We start from the raw sequence: 12,391 nt of genomic DNA, 5'->3' as shown, positions 1-12,391 counted from the left end.
ATACAGGAATTCGGCTATAATAAATATATCTTTCCCAAACCTAAAAAATTGAATTTTTTTTTTTCTTTTTTTTTTTTGAGAGAGAGTTCTTTAAAATCGCCGGGGAATGCCGCCTAAAATTTTAAAGAAGTAAATTTTAGGAGTTTAGTGCCTTTCAAAGACGATTATCATAATTTATTATCATTTAATTTCCTTTTTTCCTCTCCCCCCCCCCACACCTTTCCACGTGGTTCAGCAGTTAACCAGTGCTCCTGTTGCTGTCAGTCAGCTATCTTTTAATTTCTAGTTAAAAGAATTTTTCATGAAATAGAATCAGCATTTTTAAAAATTATTTTTTTAGTTGTATATATTGTATTTACTCTTTGAAGTTAAGGAGGGTTAAAAAAATTGGTGACACCTAGATGGTGACTTAGGCAAAAAAAAAAAAAAAGACACTGCGATTTCGACCCTCACTAATAAAACTGCTCTGAGTGACTAGTTGGTAATTTTGCTAAGTCGTGGACCAAAGAGTCAAAAAAAGATTTCAAGAAATTCAACGAATTTTCATTTGGTCCAAATTTCAAAATTTTGCGAAATAATACAACGTGATCAATTTCATTTTAGAGATATTTCTTTCAAAAGCCTTCTTTGAAAAAAAGAAAAAAAAGTATATTGTTCTATTAAACCTTTTACTGTTTAAATAATTTGACTTTGCTCGTTTTATTTTAAGAAAATATAAGTTGAAAAAGCATTTTCATTCACTATTAGAAGATTTGTTAGTAAAAAAAAAAACAGTCACCAAAAAGATAAGCGTATTTTTTTAAATTTTTACTCGCAATGTAGAGCCCTGCATACTTCTTTTCAAGTTAACTCTTTTGTAGTTTTGATTACAATAGATCTGAATGAATGAATCTTGTAAGGGAGGGGGCACTAAGCATTGCCCTGTTAGTAATGAATTTCTTTGGTTTCTTTTTATAACATGCTACATTTCTCTCTTGCGGTTAGAAATATCAGGACATTTTTTTCTTTTTTTCAACATCAGACTAAAAGAATCGTAATGAAGGAATCGGAAAATTAAGGTATTTTTTAACGATGCGATTCCGATTCCGATACCTCCCAAAATACACGATTCTTACGATTCCGATTAATCGTCCCACCACTAGTTTCAAGTGAGCGCCACATCATGCCACCTCACATTTTCAAAGTCAACTTGAAAGTCAACACCAAAGTGTACCAGGATGTGCTGAACAGTGTGGTGATCCCCTGGTGAAACCAGGTGGCCGCTAGCAGACTCTGGGTGTGGTAGTGGGACTAGGTGCTGGCCCAAAGGTCCAAAGAGACCCTGTCTTGACTTCAAAAGAAGTGTTATGACTTTGTACTCTTCTATCACTGGTTCCCCTCCTCCCCTGGTCTGAATCTGCTGGACTACTTCGTTTAGTCATACGTCGAGAACATCACCAACATAACCTCCCACAACACGAAAGCCAGCCTGATCGCCGCCATCCACCGAGTATTCACTAAGCTCCTGTCGGAACTTGTGGAAAAGGCTAGCTTCCAGTAGTCTTCTAGCCTCATAGAGAGAACCCACCTTCTTTGCAGCAGTCTTTGCAATGTCTTCAATGTATTTGTTCCAGTTCATATTGCCCTTGAATGGTGGACATTAAATATTACGTAAATTGAGCAATTAATTTTATTTTTATAAAGAAAATCATTTTTTAGCAATTAATGGAAATTCCTAGGCACTACAACATAACTCTTGCAAATTTGAATTATTGTTGAGTTATTTCCTTTTGTTGTTTATTTTAGATTGTTTTCAAAATGACAGACAAGACTAACGCTCTTTCGTTACTCATAAAATTTGATTTTTTTATTTAAAAATGAAACTACTTTTATCAATTTTATATGATTTTGGGAAGATGATATTTTTGTTTTGTCACGTATAAGAATATCATACAAATTTTTCTTTATTACTGCTTTTTTATATCATGGAATTCCAAACAAGAACCTATATTTTATTATTAGTATGGGAACTTTTTTCCATTATGAACAAATCAGCAAATCGTATTTAATTGAACATAAAACCAACTTAAAACTAAGATTTTATTTCTTTTTTTGTATAAGTTTATAACATATGCACACAACTGCAATTTACCTGGGTCTAGATTAATGCTCAGTCCATACAATTAGTATTTATATGCCAATATTACAAACAAAATTTGTTTTTAAACATTGAAATGGGTTTATTACTAATTTGGCATCTGTCTGAAATGAAAACAATGCTAAAACTTCTATTAATTTACTATTGTATTATTTTTCAATCCTCAATTCAAGTGTAGTGTACTACCTGTTCTATTGTAAGGATATCATTCTCACAGGCAATACCTTCTTCTTATGGGGATACTGTAATATTTGTCCACTCATCATGATACAATCCTCCCAGGCTAGCAAAAAAATGTTTCCGCTGCATTCCATGTTTAAAAAGGATGTGTCCTCTATAGTATCAGACCTGACCGAATGGTTAATTGTAGGTATAGACTAATTCATACCATCCAAAAAATTCCAATAAAAACCTAACAGCCAGCCATGGTTCTCCCCAGAATGTACTGCTGCCATCGCGCACAGAAATCACTTTTTCCATAGCTACCAACGTAATAGATGTACCAAGACTAAAGCTGTTTTCAGGACTACCAGCAACCACTGTAAAAGAGTAATAAAAAATGCAAGAGAGCTATATGCTTACTCCGTTAAATCCAAAGTAGCTGAGCAGTGGCTTGGTTCCCACCAGTTTTGCCAAATAGCAAACAGGATCCTGAACAGAAGCGTGCGTTCTATCCCAACCATTATCAATGGACCAGAGGTCATCTCGTCAGCATCAACAAAGGCCATCAACTCCCCGTATTTCCTCCTATAATAGACAACGCGCTATGCAACATACAAATATCTGTGCGTGAGGTGACCAAGCTAATCAAGAACCTTGATTCTAGTAAAGTAACTGGCCCTGACGGCATTCCAATTATAGTGCTGAAAAAGCTTCAACCAGAACTTGTCCCCATACTTACAAAACTGTTTAAGCGTTGCCTTAAGGAGAAGTGCTTTTCAACACCCTGGAAAACCTCACTAGTATGCCCTGTATTTAAGAATTCAGGTGATAAATCGTCTCCCTCTCAGTACAGACCAATAAGTCTCCTGTGTCCTGAGTAAGTTGCTGGAATCCATATTAAATAGAGAAGTAGTCAACCACCTCAGCAGAAATAACCTTCTTAGTGACATGCAATACGGTTTCCGTTCATCCAAGTCTACAGCAGATGTGCTAACGGTTATATCTCATAGGATTAGTGAATCTCTTGGACAAAGGCCTCCTTTTTAGGGCAATTGCTCTTGACATATCAAAGGCCTTCGATAAGGTATGGCATAAGGGCCTACTTCACAAGATTTCCAGCTATGGTATAACAGGAAATGTTTTCTCAATCATTACGTCATTTCTCTCTGATAGGCTCATAAGAGTAGTGGTTGATGGGCAGAAATCAGAGGCCCACAGTATTAATGCTGGAGTCCCTCAGGGGTCAATCCTGAGCCCAACTCTCTTCCTGATCTACATCAATGATCTCCCAAAACACATATGTAAATAATTTGTTGATATCTATGCTTATGACACGACCATCTATGGCAACACATCAAAGGCTGTAAATGACAAAGTTCTCTCTGATTTTCTCTCCTCTGATCTAGAGTGTGTGGTACAGTGGAGGAAGAGGTGGCCGGTTACTTTTAAGGCATCTAAATCTTTACATCATCAATGCTCTGATCCCCCATCTGGCATCAATTAAAATGGATGGCTCTTGTCTAGGGGAAGCTCCATATTTTGATAAGCTTCTGGGATTGTCCTTTACTCCTGATCTGAACTGGAACACGTGCATCAAGTCAGTTGCCAAGGTCGTTGGAAAAATGGTAGGATCCTTCTACCGCTCCAGAAGATATCTCACTGCTGATGCAATTCTCTATCTATATAAAAGCCAAGTACGTCCATGGATGGAGTACTGCCGCCACATATGGGAAGGAGCTGCTAAAAACAGCCTATCCTACCTTGACAGAGTACAAAATAAACTTTGTGGCTTAGTGGGGGGTGTCCTTTTCTCTTCCCTGTAACCTCTCTCCCATAGAAGAGATGTTGCGAGCCTGTCTTTGTTTTATCATTATTTCCATGGCAAGTGCTAATCTGAGCTCCAATCTCCCCCCCCCCCTCGCCAATCTTTCACGATAAACACCCGTCTAGTTGAAATCACTGTCAAAAATTTTCCCCACTCTTTAGCTGTGCCAAAACCAAAACGTAGATTCCATGAACAAAGTTTCTTTCTTAGAAGTGCACGCCTGTGGAACTCTTCCGTTTGCCTGTTTCCCACCTGACTACAACTTGGATGTCTTCAAGTCCAACATAAACAAATTCCTGATGAACCACCCACTTAACTAAGACACTTTATCAAATCTCCAATACTAATGATTACTATGATACTATCCCATTGATTACTGTACACACAATAACTTATCCCTGAGTGGCTTCCAGGCCTCGTTAAGTGGTGACTAATAATAATAATAATATTATTATTAGTCAGTAAGTGGTGACTACCTTGTAAAAAAAAAATTAAAAAAAAAAAAACATATCTTTGCTACTTGTTTAAAAGAAAGAGGTGTTCTAATAATTAAATTTTAAAAAAAATGAACTTTTTATTTGTAATAAAAATTACTAACATCAAAATCTTTTTTGGCATTTTTGAAAAAATATTTTTGCCCATAGTCAATAGCATCTCTTATCTCATTATAAAGTTTTTTTAAGAAAAATATTTAAAAATAAAAATATGAGTAACTTAAAATAGAAGATTATCTTAAATTTAATACAATTTAAGGTTGTCCAGTTGTTAGTTTAAAACTAGGCCACAGCTATGTTACATCATTTTCACAATGATTTAACCTTAATATCTTAACGACCTTTGATCTTAATTACTACCTTAAATCGGAGTTAAAAATATCTAAAAATTGCCAGTCAATCATATAAACAACATTATACACAGCAAAAAGGAAATTATGTTTTCAGAATGGTTACCCAGGCATAATCATGTTGACACACCAGTTCTTGTTTGATCACTAAAGTTAAGCAACACTGAGCCTGTTCAGTCCCAGATGGGTGACCATTTGAGAATACTGTGCTGCATGTATTTAAGATATGCAGATATGCCTGAACTGAATGCGTATACCTTGCACAATTTCAGTTCACGCTTGGGCAAGGTGTAGCATCTGTTAGCCTCCTCCTCCTCCTGATATTCTAGAGAGTAACTATGCAAGCGATAAATGAAGCTCCTCAGTTGTGGTGAAGCCGATCCATCTAGAAGGAAACTGATTGAAAACCAAAAACTGGATATAAACAGTCTGTTAACCCGTAAGGCAACCTTTTAATGATGGTTTCACAAATAAAAAAACTCCCTTCCAATTTGTCACGAACTAGAACGAAATAGCAAGACTTAGAAAACTGCCACAAGAATGCTCATGTCAGTGTGCAATCTATTCTAACCAGAGATAGTAAAACATAAAGATGATAATTTGCGTAAGTGGTTTCAAAAATTTACTTTTAAATGCTCACTATTATTGATTCATATGATTTATTGAAATAAGTTACACTTTAACAGCAGACGTTTGTATCATCATCATCATATTCAGTTTAACGTCTGTTTTACCTGCTGCTGTGTTAGATTGCTTAAAGAAAATTACTTCTAAAGCAACAATCTCTACCCAGGTCTTTATTTATCCCTTATGGATATTTTTATCACTTCCTCCAATGTTTTCCTTGGTCTGAACCTGCTACTTAAACTGTTCTACATCTAACCCAAAAACTTTCATCCATTCTTTCAACGTGGCCAAACCAACAAAGTTTACTCTTCTGCACACACCTTCCTATACTTTTCAGATTTAATTTTCTTCAAGGTTGTCTTCAAGATTTGCATTACACTATCATCGTATCATTCGCAAATCATTTCTATCCATGCAACAAATGCCTTAGACACTCATTGGCCAAGTTTCACTTCCATACATCATCACACTGCACACACATGCCTATTAGACATTTCCCTTGTTCAACAGTTGTAATGCACTACTGGTTAGTAATGGCACAAATCCTCTTAACTAACTCCATACTCTCCTAATTCTTGCAATCACACTAGCATCTGCTCTAACCTGTTCGCCAATGTTATCACCAAGGTAACAAAACTTCCAACTTCAATAGCATTGCCATCCAGATACACTTTGTGTTCTCATTCATCTACATTGCCTTACACTTTTTGAACATAAATTGGTTATCCTCTCTCAACCTACCTGTAATTCCATCGCAATTCTTGTGTACCTAGTGCTTATAAGTACCACAAAAGATGGAGTTACACCAGGCTCCCTTTCACAAACTGAACAAATGACTTTTCCTCTTTTTGTAGGAGCTTTCGAACACTACAATCACTGATCATTACTTTGGGCTTGATAGCATTCACTTTTAGGCCTTTATTTTCAAAAGAAAAAAAAAATATAATGCCTCCCTATCGCTAACCCTAGGTCGAGGTGCCCCCCCCCTCCAAAAAAATTAGCAATAAAATAACTTAAAATGTGGCTAAAACCAGAAATGGTCACTTACTCATATGCTATCTGATTGGAAAGTTAGTGCTTATTTTATGTTAAATTTATATGCTAAATCATCCCCAACTTTAAAGTCTAATTTTTATTATTTTATTTACATCGGCAAATATTTCAGGGCATTTACACATAATCGCTGCCACTCCATAGAATCTGATTTTTCTTTTTGGGTGAATTAGCACAAGGTCCTAATGTACAATATTTTAACTTTGTTAGTACACGGAATGATAGAAGTGAGAGTGATAACTACAGGATAAAAGAAGAGATCAAACAGTGAGAGAGGGTGATGGTGATATACAGAAATTTAGTGATGGTGTCGCTTGATGAGTTTATAGGAAATTACAACTAATTAAATCATAAATCACAATCAGAACATTTAACTTCCAGTTTGACTGAAACATTTAATGTCTTCTAATATTGATAGACAGAAACTAAACCAAATTTCTCAATTGTAAAGCAAGATCGCTGATATATATTTGATACATATTTATTGTTTATAGTAATGATGAAGTACTGAAATTTAGTTCCGGTTTTTGCCTTACAAACAGGAAGACAATGTCAATGTAGAAAGTGTTCCCCATTTTAATGCATTTTAGCCACATTTTAAGTTATGACAGTATTACAATTATAGTGCTCAAAAAACTTCAACCAGAACTAGCTCTCATATTATAAAGCTGGAAAAGCTCATCGATATGCCCTGTATTTAAGAATTCAGCTGATCGATCATCTCCCTCTCAGTAAAGTGCGTCATGAGGAAGTTACTGGAATCTGTGTTAAATAGAGAAGTAGTCAAGCACCACAGCAAAAATAAACTTAATAACATGCAATATGATTTCTGTTCTGCTAGATCTACAGCAGATGTGCTTACAGTTATATCTCATAGGATTAGCAAATCTCTCGACAGAGGAAACTTTTCTAGGGCAATTGCTCGATATATCAAAGGCCTTTGATAGGGTACGGCATAAAGATTTACTTCATAAGATCTCCAGCTACAGTATAGCTGGAAAGGTCTTTTCAGTTATCAAATCATTTCTCTCTGATAGGTTCATAAGAGTAGTGATTGATGGGTAAAAATCAGAAGCTCATAATATTAATGCTGAGGTCCCTCAGGGGTCTATCCTCGATCCAACTCTCTTCCTGATTTACATCAATGATCTTCCAAATCACATCCTTACATCATCCGTAGAAATTTTTGCTGACGACACTACCATCTATGGTAACACATCAAAAACCAAAAACAACCAATTTCTCTGATTCTCTCTTCTCTGATCTTGAAAATGTGGTACAATGGGGAAAAAAGTGGCTAATTACTTTTAATGCATCTAAAACCAAGCTTTTATCTTTACACCATCAACGCTCTGATACCCATCTGGCATCATTTGAAATGAATGGCTCTCGTCTTGGGGAGGCCCCATGTTTTGACAAGCTCTCGGCTTGACCTTTACTCCTGATCTGAAATGGAACACGTACATCAAATCCGTTGCCAAGGTCACTGGAAAAATGGTGGGATCCTTCTTTCGATCCAGTAGATATCTACCTGCTGATGCAATTCTCTACCTATATAAGAGCCAGGTATGTCCAAGGATGGAGCATTGCTGTCACATCTGGGCAGGAGCTGCTAGGAAGTCTTATCCTACTTTGACAGAATAGACTTTGTAGCCCAGTGGGGGATGTCCTTTTCTCTTCCCTGCAACTTCTTTCTCACAGAAGAGACGTTGCAAGCCTGTCTCTGTTTTACTGTTATTATTTTATTATATATTTTTATTTTCTGAGCTCCAAAATATGCCCCCCACCCCTCGCCAAACATTCATGAGAAACACTCGTCTGGCTGTAAAACACTATCAATAATTTCACCCACTCTTTATCTGTACCTAAACCTAAACGTAGATTCCATGAAAAAAACTGCTGTGGAACTCTCTTTGATTTCCCTGCTATCCAGCTGACTACAATATTGCCGTCAAGTCCAACGTAAACAAGTTCTTGATAAGCCGTTCCCCTTAAATAAACCAATTTACCAAATTTACACTTCTAACGATTACTACATCGTCCTTTTGATCACTGTAGACTCTTTAACCCTTATCCTCGGGTGGCCTATGGGCCTTGATAAGTGGGGATTCCCTTGTTTAATATATATATATATATATATATATATATATATATATATATATAAGAAAAGCAAACGTTTTCTCTTTCACTGACCAAGGACAAAGTAGATGAAGAGTGTCCGAATAGATACCGGGTACTTTTGCAATTTACGGGTGATGATGCAACGTTATTTAGAAAATCATTCTTAATGAAAGGAGGTAGCTGTTTTAATTATTCTGTATTTTCACCTAGCGATTTAATAAATAAAAGGTACTATAAACATTGAATTTAACTTGAAAATCATATCAAAAAAAAAATAGCACGATCCGTAAACTGCAGAAATACCATATATTGTAACTAGTTGCCAGATTTTACCGAGCCGATATGGACAACCGTGAGGATCTTTATAATACGGATCCCTTATAAAGATCTATACAAGCACCGCAATCAAATACTTTTTTTCGTTAATTTTGGTTTGTATTTTTTTTATAATGCTTCTACAGAATTTGAACTGAAATAAACTGAATTATGCCGCATTTAAATTTAAAACTTAGGTTTAGAGTAAACAAAAAAATAAAATAAAATAAAAAAAAAGGTTCGATTCAAATTTTATAGAAGTACCTATTTTATTTTTCACTAAAACCTTAAATTAAAATCAATCCTCAGTTTGTCTCCATCCACAGGTTTAAAATGCATTACTAATAAACAACAAAAAACATTTAATCATGTTATCAGCAGGTGAATAGATTTAAACCCAGAATTTTAAACTATGAACCTTCCGTTGCCCACCTGACTTGGCTCTTCTGTATTTCTCTCTCAAATGATAGAAAGATAAAAGAAATAATGGTCCAGCTAATGGTTCCTAGCAGACAACTCTTCTCCATTGCATAGATTTTAAATAAAAGTATTTTTTTTTTCATTTACTTCTTCTGTTCATCATCGACGCTCACCCACACACAAAAGTCCAGATGTTTAAAGAAAAGTTTAACTTACCGACACGCCATATTTGAGTGCAATGCCGACCAAGGAATCCGTTGAGACAACTCTGTGCTTCACGAAATTAGAATTCCATCGAACAGGTATTGTAGTCGTTCCATATTTTGTCTGTGATTTGGCGAATTGTCCGAGCATTTGCCGTTCGGAAGACCTGAGTCCATCCGCCATTTTGATCATGCAGAACTAGCAGTTAAAACGGAAGTTTCGTATTATTTATTATCGTCATTTCGAACGCCTTCTTGATAAGTTTTATTAAATACCCAATATTACCATTTATGTCAATGATAAACTTACGTAAAATACTAACTTGAATTAAAATTACTTGATATTATTTAAAATAAGTAAAGAACGATTGCGATTGTTATTTTAAATAAGGGGTGGTTTCGTAAAAAACTCTCTTGTTCAGAACTATATACTTTAAATTATATACGTTTAATTTAAAAAAAAAATATATAATAATTAGCAAATACTTTATTACAAACAAAGTAGTAAATAATTAGTGCTTCATAATACATTTTTAAATCAATATATACATTTTAACACGGGCTGCCACTATGTATACAGTCACTGTATACACAAGGATAACACTGTGTATACAGCAGTTTTTATTGATTTTTTTTTTTTTTTCTTAATACTAGAAATTGTTAGGTATTTGTAAGAAGTTACGTGTTTTGTAAGCTTCGTTTAGTAAGAACAAAATGGACTGGCGTGGTGTTGTCATTTTTTTTTTTTTTTACATAGGCGTCACCACTGATCAAGGCTGAGAGGCCACTCAAGGATAAGGGTTAAAGAGTGAACAGTAGTCAAAAGGCCAATATAGTAATCGATAGTAATGGAAGTTCGGTAAATGTTAACTTAAGTGGAAAGGCTCATCAGAAACTTGTTTACATTGGACTTGAAAACAACCATATTATAGACAGCTGGAAAGAAGGAAAACGGAAGACAATTCCACAGATGTGCAGTTCTAAGAAAGAAGCTTTGTTCATGGAATCTACATTTAGGTTTAGGCACAGATAAAGAGTGGGGGGAATTATTGATAGTGTTTTCAGCTAGACGAGTGTTTCTTGTGAAAGTTTGGCGCGCAGGGGGGGGCATAGATTGAAGCTCAGTCGAACACTTTCCATGAAAATAACGATAAACCAGAGACAAACTCGCAACATCTCTTCTGTGAGATAGATGTTGAAGTGAAGAGAAAAGGACATCTCTCACGAGACCACGACGTCTATTTTGAACCCTATCAAGGCAGGACAGGTCCTTTTTAGCAGCTCCTGCCCAGATGTGGCAACAGTATTCCATCCTTGGACGTACCTGGCTCTTATATAGATAGAGAATTGCATCAGCAGTGAGATATCTACTGGATCAATAGAAGGATCCAACCATTTTTCCAGTGACCTTGGCAACAGATTTGATGTACTTATTCCATTTAAGGTCAGGAGTAAAGGTCAAGCCCAGAAGCTGGTCAAAACTTGAGGACTCCTCAAGACGAGAGCCATTCATTTAAATTGATGCCAGATGGGGATCAGAACGTTGATGATGTAAAGATAAAAGCTTGGTTTTAGATGCATTAAAAGTAATTAGCCACTTTTTTCCCCATTGTACCACATTTTCAAGATCAGAGAAGAGAGAATCAGAGAACTTGGTTGTTTTTGGCTTTTGATGTGCTGCCATAGATGGTAGTGTTATCAGCAAAAATTTCTACGAATGATGTAAGGATGTGATTTGGAAGATCATTAATGTAGATCAGGAAAAGAATTGGACCCAGGATGGACCCCTGAGGACTCCAGCATTAATATTGTGAGCTTCTGATTTTTACCCATCAACTACTACTCTTATGAACCTATCAGAGAGAAATGATTTAATAATTGAGAAGACATTTCCAGCTATACCATAGCTGGAGATCTTGTGAAGTAAACCTTTATGCCATACCCTATCAAAGGCCTTTGATATGTCAAGAGCAATTGCCCTAGAAAGGTTGCCTCTGTCGAGAGATTTGCTAATCCTATGAGATATAACTGTAAGCACATCTGCTGTAGATCTAGAAGAACAGAAACAATATTGTATGTCACTAAGTTTATTTTTGCTGAGGTGCTTGACTACTTCTCTATTTAACAAAGATTCCAGCAACTTACTCATGACGCACAGGAGACTTATTGGCCTGTACTGAGAGGAGGATGAGCGATCACTTGAATTCTTAAATACAGGGCATACTGATGAGATTTTCCAGGGTGATGGGAAGCTATTCCCCTTAACACAACGCTTAAACAGTTTTGTAAGTATTGGCGCTAGTTCTGGTTGAAGTTTTTTGAGTACTATAATTGGAATACCGTCAGGGCCGGTTGCTTTACTGGAATCAAGATTTTTGATTAGCTTGGCAACATCACGTACAGATATATGTATATCACATTGTGTGTTTTCTGATACAGGAGAAAATATTGGGGGTTGACAGCTTTGGTCGCAAAGGGTAGAATTAGCTGAAGAGTTTGTCTTTGTCTGATGCTGACGAGATTACCTTAGGACCATTGATGATAGTTGGGATAGAGCACACACTTCTGTTAAGGATTCTGTTTGCTATTTGCCAAAACTGGTGGGAACCAAGCCGCTGCTCAGCTACTTTGGACTTGACGGACTGAGCATACAACTCTCTTGCGTTCTTTATTACTTTCTTACA

General features: G+C 36.1%; 1 protein-coding gene across 2 annotated transcripts in view; it reads right to left on the bottom strand.

The window, feature by feature from the left end:
- LOC145288790 (lysM and putative peptidoglycan-binding domain-containing protein 2-like) overlaps positions 1-9,896 on the bottom strand; it is a 155,278-nt gene extending 145,382 nt beyond the window's left edge. For both annotated transcript variants that reach the window (XM_080136360.1, XM_080136359.1), the window contains exon 1: positions 9,721-9,896. In XM_080136360.1, coding sequence (XP_079992486.1) covers positions 9,721-9,891 — 171 coding nt within the window. In that variant the 5' untranslated portion in view covers positions 9,892-9,896. The remainder of the gene's footprint in view (positions 1-9,720) is intronic.
- Positions 9,897-12,391: the final 2,495 nt, after the last annotated feature.

Source organism: Euprymna scolopes, chromosome 2 (assembly GCF_053919585.1).
Source record: "Euprymna scolopes isolate OS-2025 chromosome 2, ASM5391958v1, whole genome shotgun sequence".
Lineage (NCBI taxonomy): Eukaryota > Metazoa > Mollusca > Cephalopoda > Sepiida > Sepiolidae > Euprymna > Euprymna scolopes.
Note: the sequence above shows the minus strand (reverse complement) of the source record. Positions and strands in the feature narration are given on the sequence as shown.